The 20,440-nt window shown below is 35.9% G+C and overlaps 1 protein-coding gene across 1 annotated transcript in view; it reads left to right on the top strand.

The window, feature by feature from the left end:
* The window catches only part of LOC106875020 (dual specificity mitogen-activated protein kinase kinase 6), a 67,879-nt gene that overhangs the window by 20,920 nt on the left and 26,519 nt on the right, over window positions 1-20,440 (top strand). The window contains exons 2-3 of the mRNA XM_014922973.2: window positions 8,745-8,790; window positions 16,486-16,651. Coding sequence (XP_014778459.2) covers window positions 8,745-8,790; window positions 16,486-16,651 — 212 coding nt within the window. The remainder of the gene's footprint in view (window positions 1-8,744; window positions 8,791-16,485; window positions 16,652-20,440) is intronic.

The raw sequence follows: 20,440 nt of genomic DNA, 5'->3' as shown, positions 1-20,440 counted from the left end.
TCAGTCCCACTGCATGGCACCTTGGGCAAGTGTCTTCTACTATAGCCTCGGGCCGACCAAAGCCTTGTGAGTGGATTTGGTTGACGGAAACTGAAAGAAGCCCATCGTATATATGTATATATATATATGTATGTGTGTGTATGTTTGTGTGTCTGTGTTTGTCCCCCCCAACATTGCTTGACAACCGATGCTGGTGTGTTTACGTCCCCATAACTTAGCGGTTAAGCAAAAGAAACCGATAGAATAAGTACTAGGCTTACAAAGAATAAGTCGTGGGGTTGATTTGCTCGACTAAAAGGCGGTGCTCCAGCATGGCCACAGTCAAATGACTGAAACAAGTAAAAGAGTATGTTCCAACCACCAGCTTAATAATGACAAAATTATTCTAATAAATTCTTTATTATGTTCAGAAATAATTAAAATATTCACTGCATTTCAAACAAAAATCTAATAAATAGTTTGTGTCAGGGGCTCTGGAAAGACAGACAGAAATAGCAGCTCCTTAATCTTTCATTCACCTCTGAACTTAGACACTGTACTGTTAAAAGTTCCATCTTCAAAACTAATTATATCACCTATGTAACAGAATTTGTTGCTTCTAGCAAGCCTGCTAAGGAATATATGGTCTTTGCTTATACTATTAATTATGTCAGTCTATCTGATGTGCTCCAAGATTTGATTTCTCTTTGTCAGTCTGCCAAAGATCTTATTGTAGTATTTGTTTATCAATTGTTTACACTGACTACACCATATTGAATTCCCTTCCTGCATAGCAAGCAAAGCTATTTCGCCGAAGCTATTGTGCTTTTGTCATCTCAGCTATTTTCCAATTCAGTTTTACTCAACCATTACAGAAATTGTGGAATTGATTTGAATCGAATCTAGATGATAAGGTTTCTCATAACACATGAACACACACACACACACACACACACACACACACACACACACACACACACACACACACACACACACACACACACACACACACACACAGCCCATAAATTGACTGTGACCATGCTGGGGCACCACCTTGAAGGGTTTAGTCAAATGAATTGATCCCAGTACTTATTTTTTTTAACCCTTTAGCATTCAAATTTGCCAAATGCATTGCTCATTTATTCACACATTATTTTCTAGCTTCATTTTGTAGATTTCAATGGTGTGTTTGTATATTTTGAGAAGGACATTGTAGGGTAGGTGTAACAGATTGGATCTAGCTATTTTTAACTTAAAACAAGTAGAATATTTGGGATGGATATGGCCAGATTAAATATTAAAGAGTGAAACTTAGCATTTATTCTGCCTCTTTTGATGAACTGCTAAGTTATGGGTATATAAACAAACTAACACAAGTGTGATATATCATCATCATCATCATCATCATCGTTTAACGTCCGCTTTCCATGCTAGCATGGGTTGGACGATTTGACTGAGGACTGGTGAAACCGGATGGCAACACCAGGCTCCAGTCTAATTATATATATATAGAGAGAGAGAGAGAGAGAGAGAGAGAGAGAGAGAGAGAGCGAGAGGCACAGACATAGCTGTGTGGTAAGAAGCTTGCTTCCCAACCACATGGTTCCAGGTTCTGTCCCACTGCAGGGTACCTTGAGCAAGTGTCTTCTACTATAGCTTCAGGCCAACCAAAGCTTTGTGAGTGGATTTGGTAGACGGAAACTGAAAGAAGCCTTTTGCATATCCATCCATCCATCCATCCATCTATCTGTCTGTCTGTCTGTGTTTATGTGTGTCTGTCCTCCAATACCACTTGACAACCAGTGGTTGATGTTTTTACCTCTCTGTAACTTAGTAGTTTTGCAAAAGTGACTGATAGAACAAGTACCAGGCTTAACAAAAAAATAAGTAGTGGGATTGATTCATTCGGCTAAAAGTTTTCCAAGGTGGTGCCCCAGCATGGCTGCAGTAAAATGACTGAAATAAGTAAAAGAATAAAAAAAATTACCAAGTCAAGTATTTACACTGTTACTTGATTTGTTACTCTGGAAAGAATGAGAGGTTATGTCAACAGTGTCAACATTTGAACTCAGAAACTAGCAAAGTGAGACTAAATACTGTGAGGTGTTTATTTGCATTGCCAGATGCTTTACTGTTTCAGCTAACTTATACCAAAATTTGAACCCTGCTCTTAAAATGTTAATAGTTCAAGTTAACTTAATCCATTGAGTTATAGCTGGATGTAGAAGGACAATATGATCATTTAGTTTAACCCTTTTGTTATCATATTTCTGTTGAAATACACTGTCTTTGTTTCAATTAATTTTGAAAATAAAAAAATTTCCGGGTTCAGTCCCACTGCGTGGCACTTTGGGCAAGTGTCTTCTACTATAACCTCGGGCTGACCAAAGCCTTGTGAGTGGATTTGGTAGACGGAAACTGAAAGAAGCCCGTCATATATATGTATATATATATATATATGTATGTATGTGTGTTTGTCCTCCCACCATCGTTTGACAACCGATAGTGGTGTGTTTACGTCCCCGTAACTTAGCGGTTCGGCAAAAGAGACCGATAGAATAAGTACGAGGCTTCCAAAGAATAAGTCCTGGGGTCGATTTGCTCGACTAAAGGCGGTGCTCCAGCATGGCTGCAGTTAAATGACTGAAACAAGTGAAAGAAGATAACTGACAATATTAAGTTGATATTTGGAACATAAATTAACATGGAAGGTTTTTATTTAAATCACTTTAAAATGGGAAATTTGTATCATAAAACCAAAGGTAGTTTGGAGGAGGGTTGTGTCTAAAGGGTTAATGCAGTGGTTCTCAGCCAGGGTCCATCTGAACTTTCAGGATCTCTATAAGTTTTTTAATGTCCATACAAGCAAAATAGTAAATTGGGTCCATGAAAAAATTTTGCATTAGATGTATTTATTGCAAGAAGCAGCTAGGTTTCTTTCTCTAACATTTTATGTAGTTCAACCTACACAAGTGGATGTGTGATAAACAAAATAGGAATTTTGAAACAAGCATCTACAAAATTAATTTTTAAATATCAAATAGTTATGTGAATCCACCACAATAAAATAGTAATCAAAGGGGTTCAAAGGTAAAAAATAGTTGAGAACCACTGGTTTAATGTGACAAATTTTGAAGCTCTTTTTACTGCTCCTGTTGAATCACCCAGTGTAAACTAATGAAATAATATGTTCAAGAGTACTTGAACGCTATTATTTATGACAGTATCTATTTTCATCCCAATCTGCCTATGTTTTTGCCTACTGGGATCAGTCTGAAGAAATTTAAGCTAAACATCAACTATATATATTTATTAGCGACAGAGGCCGTATTAATACTAAGAGGTGATATTTATTCCCACTTAAACATAGATGTTCTGTTAGAACAAACTATACTGCAGTAGTTACCAAGAGAGAAATCTCCCTGCCAGCGATATATAGAATAACAGTGCCAGAACAGTGAGTTTGTTAAAAAAATATATATTAGCAAGAGAGGCAGTATTAATACTGAGAGGTAATATCTATCCCCACTTAAATGTGGATGTTCTGTTGGAACAAACTATACTGCGGTAGATACCATGAGAGAAACTCTCATATTAGCTTTTGGTGTAAAATGCACTCATTTATATCACTAGTGGGAAGATAAATCCTTGTCACTTCCAGCACTGAGACCACCAACTATATATGATCTGATCTGTTGAGGTCATTACTACTGCTCTTCTCTACCTCTGCAAATGAAAAAAGAACAATATTTTTCACACACTAATTTTTATTCTTCACTTGTTTCTGTCCTTGGACTATGGTCTTGCTGGAGCACCACCTTAAAGGGTTTAGTTGAACAAATCAACCCCAGTACTTATTTTTAATGCTAGTATTAACTCTATTGGTCTCTTTTGCTGAACTGCTAAATTGTAGGGGATGTAAACAAACCAACAGCAATTGTCAAGTGGTGGCAGGACTCTCTCACACATATACAAACACAGTTTTTGTCTACCAGATCAATTTGCAAGGTTTTGATTGGTCCAGGTCTGTAGAAGAAGACACTTACTCCAGGTGCCCTTCAATGGAACTGTACCCAAAACCACATAGTTGGGAAGTAAGTTTGTCAACCACACGGCCACACTTGTACTTATGTTAAATTTTTAATTTCTGCAGCTTCCATGTGATTTTTTTTTTTTTTTTGTGCAATAATTGACTGAAAAAGGGTTGCAACCATGATTTATATTGCTAATCATTCCAGACAGCTAAGGTTCAAGTTCAGGCTGATATTCTGTAGGTCAGTAGGTCAAAGCTTGTATGTAATATATCAGCCAAGAAGAAATTCTAGAAGGTTGTGCTTTTGTAGGAGAGGGATGATTGGGTAAAAATCAGGTGAAATAGTGGAGTGGCATTGAGATATTATACAGTTTGTGAGTTCAGAAAAGCAGAAGTGGTTGTAGTAGCAGTAGAAGAGGCAGAGATGGTTACAACATTTTGGTAAATGTGTCTCTGCCAATCAACCAAATAGCTTAGTTAATGATGTTAGTTTATGTGTAGCAAGCTACATTGCCCCAGATATGTACATACCTTCCATTTATAGGCACAGGCTTGGCTGGCTGTCTGATTAAGAAGCTTGCTTGCAACCATGTGATTGCTAGCTCAGTCACCTTGAGTAAGTGTCTTTTACTGTTGTAGCCCCAGGATGGCTAATGCCTTGTGAGTGAATTTATTAGATGGAAACTGTATAGGAGTCCATCTTTTGTGTGTGTGTATGTGTCATTGTGTTTGTATTTGTCCCTCCACTCTACTGCTTGACAACCAGCTTACATCCCCGTAACTTAACAGTTTAGCAAAAGCGACTGATAGAATAGGTACCAAACTTTAAAAAAAGAAACAATGCATTAGGGTCGATTTGCTTGAATAAACCCTTCAAGGCACTTGTACCCTAGCATGGTCATGGTCTAATGATTGAAACATGTAAAAGAGAAAAGGAAATTTTGTAATTTGAATTTTATTGGTTATCCACTAATCTGTGCTGAAACATTTTAAGACCCCTATAGAGAGTGGGAGGCTGGAGGCTTTGGTGAAGATAAAGCTAGCAGGGGTATACTGATTGAATGTAATAGCCGGGTACCTTGTTGGGTTGGAATGATTACTAATGTTTTCTGCACTTGGCGATCATGCATGCATCTAGTGGTAAGAGATGAAGGGATTTGTGTATGTGTGGAGTTGGATGTAAAGGGAACAGTAGTGACTGCGGCTTTATCTGTAAAAGTAAAACAGTAAACTCTACAGATACTTGTGATAGTCTGTGTTTGCAAATAACATTTCTAAATTATTCAAACACTAGAATATATTTTTTGCTTTGAGGAACAAGAGCAGAAATAATGCATTAACATCCACTTTTCCATGCTTGCATGGGTTGAATAGGATTTGTTGACTCAGATTTACTATGACCAAACCTATTTTCATGGAAGATTGAAGACAAAGGACACCATTTGCTTGATAGTGACATTCTTTTACAACTATCACTTGAAGTCAAAAGGAGACAATAAAACACTCACATATTGGGCTTCATTCAGTTTCTGTCTTTGAAATCCACTTACAAGGCTTTAGTCAGTTCAGGGCTATAGTAAAAGACAAGATATTACATATAGGACTGAACCCAAGATCATGTGGTTGGGAAGGAAGCTTCTTACCAAACAGCCATGCCTGTACCTATAAACTACAGGATGAATTTGAAATATCAGGAGTAAGGAGTAATTGTAATTGTGAAGAATAAGGAGAGCAGAGAGAGATGAGCAGGGTTAAGTTGAGAGGGTAGAGAGGGTTTGTTGGTATTCTTTTTATTTCCTTGCTCTGACCATTATTCTCTTACTCACTGACTCCCCTCCCCTTTCTTTTCCATTATTCTTCATTCCCCCCCCCCATTATTTCCACTATTTCCAGTTTATCCTGAAATATATATATATATATATGTGCTAAGGCAGTGAGCTGGCAGTAACATTAGCACGCCGGGCGAAATGCTTAGCGATATTTCGTCTGTCTTTATGTTCTGAGTTCATATTCCGCCGAAATCAACTTTGCCTTTCATCCTTTCGGGGTTGATAAATTAAGTACCAGTTGCATACTGAGGTTGATCTAATTGGCTGGTCCCCTCCCCAAAAATTTTGGGCCTTGTGCTTAGAGTAGAAAAGAATATATACAAATACACTCCACCCACTCTCCTTCTCAAAAGGGACCGAAAAGTTGCCATAAGAAATACAAAAGACTGAGAAAATAAATCACAAATATTCTGCAACAGAGGAAGGGATTAAAGTTTTTTCCCTTAGCTTAAGGAGTGCAAAATAATCCCTAATCCCTTAGATTATGTAGTTCAAAATAGTATATGATTATGTGTAATGGTGTAATGTGTCCCCAGATAGGGTTCCAGAGAAAGATGGTCTCACTGCAAGATGAGAGTAGTAAAACAATTGCTGGTTTTTGAAATTCAATATGCAGTAGAAACAGTTGTTGAACTTAATGTGTTTACTCTGGAAATAAGATTTATCCACTCAAAATTTCATTACTTTTGACTGTGCAAAGCCTTTCTATATGTCCGTCTATCTTTTATTGAGGAATGTCATGTTTGAAACTATTTTTTCTTGAGCTATGTCATGTTTGAAACTATTTTTTCTTGAGCTATGTCAAGTTTAGTAAAGCAACGTGATTTGCAGAAAATGCCAATTCTGTTTTCTGGTAGATATTTAGCACATTACTGGAATAACCATGAAATTTAATTTTATAGTGAAAGGGTCAATGAAATGGGTTTGGGAGAGACTGAAGTTTTTCATTGTATTCATTGGGCCTCTTCGTGAGACATTCATCCTCACTTTTTGTCTTTGACATTTTTCATCAGATTACAGCCCATGGGACCCTGTCAACATCTTTCTCAAATTAAACAAATGTAATTTTTATTTTGTATTAATTTTACTGAAAGACTTTCTCTTGGTCTTATAACTCAATAAACTTTAAATTTCAGACTGGTTTACTACTACCACACTTCAGTGGTTTACTACTGCCATGTCATTTTTGCAACCCCAAACCACATTACACTGCCTGCACAGTTTCAGTAATTATTAACCTCCAAAATTTCAAGCAACCATAGTTATGCAAATATCTGTTGTAGTATCTAATAATTCTTTTGAAATGACTATATGTCAACTGATAGGATGTTGCTTCCATCTCAGTGGATATTAACACCAGATCCAAAAACATAAAAAGTAACTGTTTAATAAGCCTTCAGCAAAATGGAATGTTCCTGTTTGTTTTTTTTTTTGTTTTTTTTTTCTCTTTTGTGAAAGCTATTCTATTGTCAATGTACTCAATGGGAAAAGATATATCTCTAAGTACAGAAATAAGGTGTCACGTGTGTGAACATTGTCACCCTCAGCAGTTTTCCCATACTGGCATACTTGAACAGATCTTAAACATAGAAAAAAGAAAAAGCAAAACTTGCTATGTCTGAGTCTTAATCTTCTTGACTATGTTTTGAAAGGTCTTTATTAACATAAGTTAGACAAGGTCAGCCCTGGTAGTTACTTGAATTCAGAATATAAAGAGGTCTAATTAAGTACAGCAAAGTATTTTGTTAGCCCTCTACCTATTCTGCTACTCACTCTTCTACTTATACAAGTACCAGGAATTTTAGGGGAGGGTGTAAGTTGATTACATTAACTCCAGTGCTCAACTGGTAACTTACTTTGACTCTCAAAGGACGAAAGGCAAAGTTAACCTTAGCAGAATTTGAACTCAGAACATAAAACTAGAAGAAATGCTAAGCATATTATCCAGCATGCTAACAATTCTGCCAGTTTGCCACCTTTCTCACAATAATAAAAATAGTTTCTCAAATTCTCCTTAAGATTTCTGGCTCTGGTGGCAGAAAGTTTTGGTGAAGAAGATATAATAGTCAATTAAATTGAGACAAAAACTTCAAACTTAAACTATCGATCAATTGCATCATTGTCACCAGAAAGATGGACCTACAGAGAGTGTTAGTACTGTCTCATCTGAGTAAATAACACAGATAAAATGAAAGCAAACCTTACACCAGACTGATCGGAGGGTAAGAGTTAAGCATGCACAGATATTTATATACATGCAACTTGAAAGGAGTGAAAGGGAGATTGAAGAAAAAGGAGGAAGAGGAATGCAATGTTCCTCAATTCTTTGATCCCTGACCACCAACCCCCACCTTGCCAGGTATGCAGTACCCAACTGTAGATGTTTGCATCGAAATTGTTGGAAAGATAACATACAGTCAGCACTGGAATTCTGAGTTGGTAGATTCAGACGTTTGAATCCTGGCCTCTGCCAGATGTGCACTCCTACCTAACCGTTGGCATCCACATGAAAGTCACTGGAAAAATGATAGATTTCAGAATCTCATGGCAGAACAGAATACCAGGCTGGTGGTATGCAGCCAAACATTTTTGGCTTTAGAATTCTAGCCTGGCTGGTTCAAAGTGCTCAGTATTTTAATGGGGACTTGGTATACATTAACATTGTTATTCCACTGAATAAAGACCTTACTCCTTCCTTCAGTGCAGGTTTTCATAAAATTATGCTAGGCCTTTCAAAATGTGTCTGTACCACTTCAACAAACACCTAGTGTCCATGACTGATACAGAAAATACTTCAACTTTTTCCCCCCAGCATGCATGCACATTGTTTTGACTGTTCTTTTTGTAATCTGAAGCACTGTCTAATTCTGCTCTAAGAAAAAAAATTTCCGTTTTATTTGCAGGACCACCTGGCATAACTTTGCCACCATCCTTACAAAATGACTGTGTGTAAGTAAAGACTTTTTCTTATTATGTTGGTCAATTTCTTCCTGATACATGTTCATAAAGTATGATTTTTTTTTTTCTAATCTATGTTTGCTTTCTACATTGTATTCCATCATTAATCACTTTAATGTCCAGTTTTCCATGCTTGCATGGGTTAAAAGAAATTTGCTTAGGTAGGTTTTCTATGCCCTTTCAAGTTTGACCATGTTTCAAGCAAGGTATTTTTTTTCCCCTCATAGCTGGAAGATTGGGAAACAAAAGATACTGCTTATATGACAGTGATGTTCATTAAACAACTATTACATAATGAAGAAACACAAGCACAAACACCAAAACACTTGCACATTCATATATGTTCATATATATTGTGCTTCTTTTAGTTTCTGTCTATGAAGTCCAGTTGCAAAGCTTTAGTTGTCTTAGGGCTATAGTAGAAAGTTTTGTGAGTGGAATTGGTAAATGGAAATTGAAAGACATCTGTCATGTGTGTATGTCCAACCCATGCCAGTATAGAACATGGACATTAGCTGATATGTGTGTGTGTGTATATATGTATGTATGTATGCATGTATGTATGTATGTATGTATATATATATATATATATATACATACATACATACATACATATGTGAGTGTTACTTATTTCCAAAATTTTGTATTCTGCATAAACGTGTCTTGTTATGGGGAAATATTACCTTGCTTGGAAACCAGTGAGGGTTGGGATCAGGATGAGGTATCTGGTTGTAGAAAACCTGCTTCGATAAACTCCATCTGACCCATGTAAGCATAGAAAATTAAACTTTAAAAATATGATGTGTATGTATGTATGTATACACACACACACACACACACACACACACACACATACATACACATATACATACATACATACATACATACATACATACGAGAGGTATTCGTATCAGAAAACCCAAGATTGGCTAACAAAAACTGAAAGAAACTCATCATATTTGTGTGTATGTGCGAGAGAGAGTTGGTGTCTCCTTGGCTTGATATGTGTCATCTTCATATAACTATGTTCTTTATTTTCAATCTTCCATGAAAACTTGTCTGACTATGGGAAAATATTACCTTACATGGAAACATGTAAGGACTGGTAACAGAAAGGGCATCTGGCCACAGGAAATCTGCCTTAAATTCCATCTGATCCATGCAGGCATGGAAAAGTGGATGTTAAAACCATGATGATGATGGTAACCTAAATATTTTTTAAGGTAACCAAAATAGTTAAAACTGAATTGCCAGAATAGATGATTTAGTGCATCTAATTTGAGGGTTTCCTGGTCTCAGTTCATGTTCTGCTGAGGGTTGGTTTTGCTTCTTTTAATTCTTTGAGATTAATTAAAGCAAGCACCATCGATTAAATATGCATGTATCTCCTATGCTTCTTAATTTTGGATTGCTTGTTTAAGAGCTTCTCTACTTAATTCTATATTCAAGCGGGAGGGTGCGTTTCTCTTTTTTTTTTTTTTTTTTTTCAAAAGAGGGATGATAGCTTTTCAGCTTCTATTTCTTTCTTTTTTTTAATTTTTTTTATCAGACTCTTGTTTATTGGGCTGGGCTATGTTTAGATTTTATTTTTGATTACTTAGATAATTCATCTGTGTAATCTACATAATTCATCTGTGAAATCAAACAACTAGGTTGTTTTAGTAAGGAAACTCTTTTGCAATAATAAAAAGTTGGTTCAAGGTGAGAAATTTTCAATTCTGAATTCTAGATCTGTTTTATTACATAACCATAAAGAGGCAGCCTCATGGTAAGATGTACTGATTTTATTGTTTTGCTTGTAACATCAGAAGCAACATTGAGATTACAGTTATTTTATTTTCAATAAAATTCATTCTTCTTGCTCTGTTGTTGTTTGAGTTGGTATCATCATCAGCATCATTGTTTTAATGTCTATTATACTATGCTTGCATGAATTCGTTGAGGAATATTGTCTGTGGCTGGACACCATTCTTGTCACCAACCCTCACTTATTTCCAAGTAAGGAATATTTCCACATGATTCTTCATGGAAGATTGGAAAGAAATGGCATTGCTTGTATAAGAGTGACACTCGTTTACAGCTATCATGCAAAGTCAAAAACAAGTACGCATGGCGGTGCCCCAGCATGGCCACAGCTCATGAGCTGAAACTAGATAAAGATGAAAAAAAAAAATTAAATGCACACACACACATACGTACATATGGCAGTCTTCTTTCAGTTCTGTCTGCTAAATCCACTTACAAGGATTAGGTCAGCCCAGGACTATAGTTGAAGGCACTTGTTCAAGGTCCCACAAAGTGGGACTGAACCTGAAATCACATGGGTTCAGGAGAAAAACTGTTTAACCTCACAGCAGTGCCTGCACCTATAATTTGCTAACCATTTATACAACCTAGATTTGATTTCCACTTGAAGCCATTTCCAGTTACTTCCTCATGTTTGAGAAAGACACGAATATCATGTTTACATTTTCCCTCCTGTTAACTAAATTCCACCTTCCCTCACATTCTATGCTATTTTCTCAATTATTACAAGAATTCCATTCTTCTGTTCCTGGTTATGTTTCTTTTTTTTTCTTTTAATTACTGAGATCATATGAGTAAGTTGTTGGGAGTATTGCCCATATGACCATGATTTTAACTCTTTAACTGAATGGTTTTATTTCATGGTTATTAACAGTAATGATATTAAATATCTACCAAAAAAATAAAACTGGTGGTTTTTGCAAGTCTTATCTTGCGTTACTAAACTTGATATATCTTTAAAATAGTTTCAAACATAATATTCTGTAACAAAAATAGACTTTTATATAAAACTGCTTTTCACAGTTAAAAGTAATGAAATTTTGAGTGGACATATCAGATTTCTGTAGTAAAAGAAAGGTTAAACCTTTTTACAACTATTGTGTTATGTTTCTGAGAACTTATTTTTTTTTTTTTTGTCTTGTGAGCAATTTCTACTTATTTTTAAATGTTTCTCATTTCAAAGTTGAGTCGTTCGTAATAAGAATGACATCTGTTATGGAGTTGGGAATGTTCAAATTTATTGTGACTGTCCTGTGAATGCTAACATGGAAAACTGAATGTTACTGTGCGGTATCCATTCTATTCTCAATGGGTTTTGGAGGCTTACAAGGGATTACTGAAAAGTTCCTGGCTTTGAGTAAAAGAAAATACAGGAGGATCTGTTAATTATGATTTTATTCAACATGTTCTCCTCTCAGATTCACACACTTATTGCAACAGTCCTTCAGTTTTTCTAAGCCCTGTAAAAGAACTCAGAAGGTTGGGCCTCCAACCAAGCTTTTTGCAATACCTTTTAAAGCCAGGAACTTTTCAGTGCCCTCTCGTATGTAAAGGTGACTGCCTTCTACCTAGAATTAAAACCTGACAGACAGAAATATTAAAGTTCTCTTTTCACAAAATGATGTTAATGTTTGCAGAGAACAAGGTGTTCCTGTGATTGCATTGTACACCTGTACATATTACTGGTACTTATTTAATAACTTTGATTGAATGAAAGGCAAAGTCACCTAGTGGAAAATGAATCCATTTTTAAAAACAAAAATGCATGTTTAAAGATCTGTTCTTGAAACCTAAATGGATGGGACTCAGTCTTGTAATGCATTTAGTCTGGTGCTCTAGTGTTACGGCTTACTTAGTGCTTTTCTTACTACAGAAATATAGAAAGCTAGAGTAAAAGCTGGTTACTAATTTAAGAAAAATAAGATAGTGGCTATTTTTAACTATTATAATAAGCCGGAGCTCTTTACAGTGGGAATAGGTATTTATGAAGTAAAACTTGGCAATCAAGCTAGTAAAAGTACTTGAAAAACTTGCAAATTATTTTAGATCATTTAATGAAGAAATTAAACTTAGGTTTAGGTGGTGTTCCTTCAAGTCTCTTTCCAGGTTTCTAATTTTTCATAGCACTAAGATTTTACTCTGCTGGATTGAGTCTGTTTACATTTATTTCAGTTACTAGTTTGGGGTTGCCTCTGGAGAAAGACACACGTATCAAAACATTCCCTTCCCTTCTTCCTTTATGAATTTGAAGAGGGTAAAAATGAAAGTTACTATTGGTGTCAATTAATTGAAACTAGGTAATTGAGTCAATAGGTTAAGATAAACAGTTGAAGATTTTAGTGACTCTACCTTCATTTCCTTCCCTGTAAAAACTGTAAATGTTTCACTTACATGATCACCAAAGTTTTCTTTTTTGATAGTAATTTTATTTTTAGGCTCTTATCTCATGGTTCTTATTACAAATGGTGTTGTTGCCAACTTAGGGTTAAAAATATCTTGCTTGAAGTTGCAATACAAGGCCAAAGTTGATAAAAAGAATTAGGATTCATGCCCTTTTCTTCCTTCTCATTATCATTATAATGTCCACTTTTCCATGCTTGCATGGGTCAGACAGAATTTGTTGAAGTAAATTTTCTACAGCTGGATGCCCTTCTTGTTGCCAACCCTCGCTTGTTTTCAAGCCAAGTAAAATTTCTGTGTCACTGGACCTGTTTTCATGGAAGATCAGAAGTAAACGACACTGCTTGTATGAATATAAATGTTAGCGATGGGCAGTATTAATACCAAGAGGTAATATTTATCCCTATTGTACCTTTAGAACAAACTTTATTGCTGTAGACACCATTAGAGAAACTCTCATATTGACTTTTTAGTGCAGAATGCACACTTATTTATATTTGCTAACATGGAGATAAATCCCTACCATTTTCAGTGCCAAGCCCACAAGATATGATTTTGACCGACCTTTCTTGGTCTTGTCAATGATGGATACTTGACCACTAGAGATAACAATGACTCATCTCTCTTGCTCCCTGGAATTATTTTTTGATTTTGTTGTCTTTCTAAACATTTGAATTCTTAACCTTTTCTAAGAATTTTTCAAGTGAATTTTTTTTTTCTAACTTACTATCAGGCAGGCTTTATTGCCTTATCTATTAGTTACAGTTGCTAGAGTTTAAAAATCTACTCTACATTTTGATCCATGCATTTACCAATCATCTTCAAGTACCCTATGTGTCCATGCATATTTATCCCTAGATAAATTATAAGAATTATGGTATGTAACAGTGTAGAAAAGAAGAGTGCATCATTTTAACATTCACTTTTCCATGCTTGCAAGGGTTGGACAGAGTGCTTTGTATGTGGCACCAGCATAGGACACATGGAAATGATGGAGGTCAGGCCATTTTCTTAACACCCTATAAACTCAGTTTTACACAGATCTTTAAGTTCTCATGCATTGCTATATAAACAAAAGTGAAACTGTATAAGCTTTTGTTGACCAAGTTGTAGCACAACTGGATTAAACAAAGACTAATTGCCTGGTTCTGGGTATTAAACAGTTTTATTTAAAAGGTTTCTCATGGTTGAAATCTCACAAAACCATAATAACAAATAAAGCAATGTTTTGTGTTTTCACAGTTAATTCCACATTTTTAAAAAAATAATGTGCTATAATGCACTGAGTAGTAGTTTAATACATTTGGTTTTGTTTTCTTATGTTACCTTTATATTTATTTATTTTTTAAAGAATTTTCAAATTCACAGCTGACTGAGGCAGTAGGATGTCGACCTACCTAATGTGTTACTTGTTTCAGTCTGCCTTGGTTGTTTGTGAAACCTATCTATTTCCAGATGTAGATTGCTATGATGATGATGATGATGTTCATAGCATATGAGGAATGGAATGGAATGGTTTTCTATTTCCTTTTCCTGGTAGACATGAAGCCTAACATTTATAACTAAGGAATAAGTGAGATTCACACTTTTCTCGTGAATTATATCAATGAAGCAAAATATTTCTTCAACTAGAAAATTTAAATATGTCCATAGATTTGGCTGGATTGGAAATTTCCACTGTATAATAATAATAACAGGATTGATGTTAACAAATTTAAATTTACAGCATATTGTTATTAGAGAAATGCCTTGTGGCATTTAGTTACTTCTCTTGCATTTTGAGTTCAGGTCCTACTGTGACTGACTTCACCTTTCATTTTTAAAAGGTCAATATAATAAACTCCAGTTCAATACTGGTGTTGATATAAACCACATTGTGGGTTCAGTTTCATTATGTGACCATCTTGGGCAAGTGTCCTCTATAATAGCCCCTGACAAAAATCACAGTGGGTCTAACTCTTTAGTATTCAGATTACTCTGTCAAATACAATGCTTATTTATTCACATTGTTTTGAATTCAGTGTACATTATCTTGTAACTTTGAAATTTCAATGATATTATTTTTAGAATGACATTTTAAGGTAGGTTTGAGAGGCCTGTTTAAACATAAGGGTACAATATTTGGGTCTGATATGACCAGTTTAAATACTAATGGATTAATAGATGGAAACTGAAAGGAGCTTGTCAGTGTGTGTGTGTGTGTGTTTCCTTATCTTGACATTAATGATAATCATTCAGTGAGGTGTCACTGTCATACATATGGTATCCTTCTTTTCCAGTCTTCTATAGAAGCATGTCTGGTCATGGGGGGAAAATATTACATTGCTTGGAAACAAGTAAGAGTTGGTGATAGGAAAGGCCTTCAGCCATAGAAAATGTATCTCAACGAATTCTATCTGACCCATGCAAACAAGAGGAAGTCGATGTTATGATAAGATTGTGTCCTTGTGCCTTTGTTAGAAAACACTACTACAGAAATAATTAACATTTCAGACACCAATATGGGGGAAAAATATGTTTTGTTTTTGTTTCAGTAAGTGCACAAAGCTAAATTCTACAGGAGATAAATATGTAGGAGTTGTGGCATTCTCTTCATACCTTTTATTTTAGTGTGATGTGAACATGGCTTCTATTGGAAATTTAATCAAATATTGATACTTGCAGCTGGCTGACATCATACTACTAGTGTTGCAAAGGAGGGGTCTAGTCTTACCAATACTCTTCACTTTTAAAGATTCTAATTTAACAACCACCATTTCATATTAACTAGCTGAGAATAGTGTATGTCAATTTCATTATATGTATATATATATATATAAACAAACATGTACACACATGTATACTCACACTGTTTACAGAGTGGATGTGTAATTGAAGTTGTGTGTGTGTGCATGCATGCCAATGTGGTTGTGAGGTTAAGAAATTTGTTCCCTGTCCATGTGGTCTTGGGTTCAGTTCCATTGCACTGTACCTTGGGCAAGTGTCTTCTACTATAATCTTGGGCCAGCCAAAGCCTTGTGAGTGGATTTGGTTGATGGAAACTGAAAGAAGCAATTGTGTGTGTGTGTTTGTCCTTCACATCATGTGATGAGTGTAAAAACAATCACTGTTTGGGTTTCGGTTAAAAAAAAATAATGTCTTCCCTCAGGGAAATATTGCATTGATTGCATCAGTAAATTTCATCTGACCCATGCAGACATAGAAAAGTGGATGTTAACTATGATGATGAGATATAATAATATATAATCAATAACACTGGTGATAGTGCCACCTAAAAAGTACTTAGTACATTCCGTAAAATGGTTGGCATTAGGAAGGTCATCCAGCTGTAGAAACCATGCTAATACAGACAATGGAACCAGGTGTCAGTCCCAGCCTTGCCAACCATCAAATCATCCAACCCATACCAGCATGGAAAGCAGACATTAAGTGATGATTAAATCTTATTTAATTTGTTTCTGTTTTTTTTTTCTTTTTCAGCAATCCCCCTGGTAATTTGGATTCCAAAACTGAAATCAATATAGGAGGACAAAAGTTCAACTGTGATGCAGATGATTTGGAAAGTTTAAGTACCCTAGGTCAAGGTGCTTATGGTGTGGTAGAGAAAATGAGGCATCGTCCCAGTGGTAAAATCATGGCAGTAAAAGTAGGTATCCCTTTGAGCATTAAATTTCTGTTGCAAAATTCATTATGGGACCTGTAAATTCAAAGATTGCTGATAATTTTAAAATATTGCCTACCAGCACGTTTCTAACAAAGAATTGCCGCAGCCCCCCCCCCTACCTCATAGCTATCCATTGCACGCAATGGTACAGACATACCCTCTGTCTCCTGCTAGAAGTGTATTGTAGCTGCCTTAGTTGATATGGTTTCACCCTTTTCATACTGACCCACTTGAGTCTACCCCATGGACCAATGATACAAGTTTACTGTATTAATCCTTTAACATTCATGTTGTCAAATTTAATGGTTATTTATTTACGTTGTTTTGAATTATTTGTGCATTATCTCATAGCTGAAAGATTTGGATATGCTATAATTGTTTATTTTTAGAATGACATTGTAGGGTGAGTGTGAGAAGCCAGATCTAGTCATATGAGCATAAAGCAGGTAGAATATTTGGGCTTGAAATGGCCAGTTTAAATGCTAAAGGATTAAATTAAACTAAAACTTTCTGTCAAAATTTCATGTTAATTTATGTTCCAACATTATAATGACAACAATATTTTATTAAATTCATTAAATTCTTCCTAGGCACAGATGTGCCTGTGTGGTAAGAAGCTTGCTCCCCAACCACATGGTTCTGGGTTCAGTCCTACTGCATGACACCTTGGGCAAGTGTCTTCTACTGTAGCCTCAGGCTAACCAAAGCCTTGTGAGTGGATTTGGTAAACGGAAACTGAAAGAAGCCCAAATGTTTCCCTCCACCGCCACTTGACAACAGGTGTTGGTGTGTTTACATTCCTTTAACTTAGCTGTTTGGCAAAAGAATCGATAGAATAAGTACCAGGCTTTAAAAAATAAAAGTACTGGGGTTGATTCGTTCGACTAAAAATTCTGCAAGGTAAGTGCCCCAGCATGGCCACAGTCAAATGATTGAAACAAGTAAAAGATAAAAGCTACAAGATCATTTTCAAAATTAGCTGAAACAAAAGCCATGTATTTCAATAGAAATAAGTCAACAAAACTGTTGAATTAACATCCAAACTGTTTGCAGGTTGTATCCTTTGTCCAGAACTATGTTGTATTTCCAAGACATCCATTTCACTCTGGTCTCATACATGTAGCTGTATATAAATTTCTTAGTATGTTACAACTTACTGCTGTACATTGCATAAGCATTGTAAAAGTGATAAAGTATTTCATTAGCTTTGCAGTGTTAATTTCAATTCTTCCTGTTAGTATTTCTTGGAGTGGGATGGGCTCTGCCAGCTGATTTATTGTGCAAAGTGAAGTCTATAAATGCCACTCTAATGAACTAATGTGTTCAGATATTTCAACACTGAGGTGGTTGATATTAGTCATGAAATCAAAAAAGGCAAATTTCTTTACTGTCTTCCCAGAATGTTCTTCGAATAAAAAAAAATAATGATAATAAAATAAAATATACTAAAATGGGATGAGAAAATGAAAATTCGAAGAGGAAATATAAAAAAAAAAAAAAATGTTGATAGGCATAGTTATGGCTGTGTGGTTAAGAAGCATGGTTTGAAAGCACATGGTTTCGGGTTCAGTCACTGTGCGACACCTTGGTCTAATGAATGCCTTGTGTGCAAATCAGGTAGGCAGAAACTATGTGGAAACCTGCCATAGATATGTGTATGCATGTGGGTGTATTGTGTGTGTGTGTTGTGTATGTGTATTAAATATGTGTTTGTGTGTTTCTGTAGTGCTGGGGTCAATTTGTTTGACTTAGAACACTTTTAGGCACTTCTTCAATATGGCTGTGGTCCCCTCTATGAAACAAGTAAAAGATAAATGATAAAAGACATTTAAAGAATGATACAGCTATAATAAAGTGTAATTTAGCATAGCAGGTTCAAAGGCTAATAATTTTTGTTTTTCTTTCTATCTCTGTCTCTAGTAATAGATAAGAGTTGATTCGACTCTTGTATATTCAGTTATATACAAGAGTATCAGTAATATACAAGAGTTGATTCAGTGGACTCTATTTTTGCTCTATAAAAATAAAATTCACCTTGTGCTGAATGAAAAGAAACCAGTTTTACATATTCATATTAGACTTTAGTATGAAAACTGGATATTGTATTAATTTAATGCTTGGGTTAGAGTTCAAAGGTTACTGTTTATACCATCTGTGTTCAGTAGTTTGTTGTGTGTCATGCTGACTATAGTAGTCTGTATATTGCTGTATTAGGTAACCTTATCTGATCTTCCTCCCCTGCTTGTTGCTTATCAGTATCTGAACTAGGTGCGGGTGTTGGCTAACTAAAGCCTTTTTGTGTGGATTTGGTTGACACAAACTGAAAGAAGCCCTCTGTATGTGTGTGTGTGTATGTGTGTGTCCTTGTCTTAACATTATGTGAGAGTTGTAAATGAGTGTCACTGTCATGCAAGCAGTGTCATTTATTTCCAAGAAAATCTGCCTCACGTAAACTCCATCCAACCCATGCAAGCATGTAAAAGGGAGATATTGGATGATATGCATTGCTTGAGAATTTAAAATAAAAATTACTACATGTACAGGTGTGGGCAAATGTCTTCTAATGCAGCCTTGGGCCAGCCAAAATTGTGTGAGTGGATTTGGTTGATGGAAGCTGAAAGAGACCCACCATATATACATATATGTATGTTTGTGTCTTTGTGTCTGTGTTTATCCCCCCAGCACCTCCTCTTGACCACCAGTGTTGATGTGTTTATGTCCCTGTAACTTAGGTGGTTCAGCAAAAGAGACCAAGTACCAGGCTTTAAAAAATACATCCTGGGGTTGATTTGTTCAACTAAAAATTCTTCAAGGTGTTGCTCCAGCATGGCTGCAACAAGTAATAGATAAAGGTATAATCAGAGCTAAGAATAGGAGTGGGCCCATGATTTCCACAAGTTATCTCACATTGATGAGTTCATAATGGTTTAATAGCTTAGGCTTCTGTAGTTCTTACATGAATTATTATTATTATTATTATTATTTTTGTTGTTGTTGTTGTTGTTGTTTTAAGGTGGCAAACTGACAGAATCAGTAGCATGCTGGATGAAATGTTCTGAGTTCAAATTCCGCCGAGATCAACTTTGCATCCTTTCAGGCTTGATAAAATGAGTACCAGTCAAGCACTGGGGTTGATGTGATCGACTAATCCCTCCCTACAAGTTTCCGGCCTTGTGCCTACAGTAGAAAGGATTATTATTATTATTATTATTATTATTGCTGAGGTGGCAAGCTGGCAGAATCGTTAGCTAATTGGACAAAATGCTTAGTGGTATTTCTTTCAACTTTACATTCTGAGTTCAAATTCCACTGAAGTCAACTTTGCCTTTTATCTTTATGAGATCGATAAAAATAAGTACCAGTTAAACACTGGGATCGATGCAATTTACTTATCCCTTCTCCTGAAATTGCTAGCATTGTGTCGAAATTTGAGATCTTCATTATTATTGCTGATGGAAACTTTTTTTAATCTAGGCACTACTGTTGCTAATGCAGGTATTGCTGCTGTTGATCATCATCATCATCATCATCGTCGTTTAACGTCTGCTTTCCATGCTGGCATGGGTTGGATGATTTGACTGAGGATTGGTGAGCCAGAAGGCTGTACCAAGCTCAATCTGATCTGGCAAAGTTTCTACTGCTGGATACCCTTCCTAATGCCAGCCATTCTGAGAGTGTAGTGGGTGCTTTTATGTGCCACTGGCATGAGGGCCAGTCAGGCGGTTCTGGCAACGACCATGCTCAAATGGTGTTTTTTACGTGCTACCTGCA

The sequence above is a fragment of the Octopus bimaculoides genome, chromosome 7 (assembly GCF_001194135.2).
Source record: "Octopus bimaculoides isolate UCB-OBI-ISO-001 chromosome 7, ASM119413v2, whole genome shotgun sequence".
Taxonomy (NCBI): Eukaryota; Metazoa; Mollusca; class Cephalopoda; order Octopoda; family Octopodidae; genus Octopus; species Octopus bimaculoides.
This window is presented reverse-complemented; position numbering and strand designations above follow the sequence as displayed.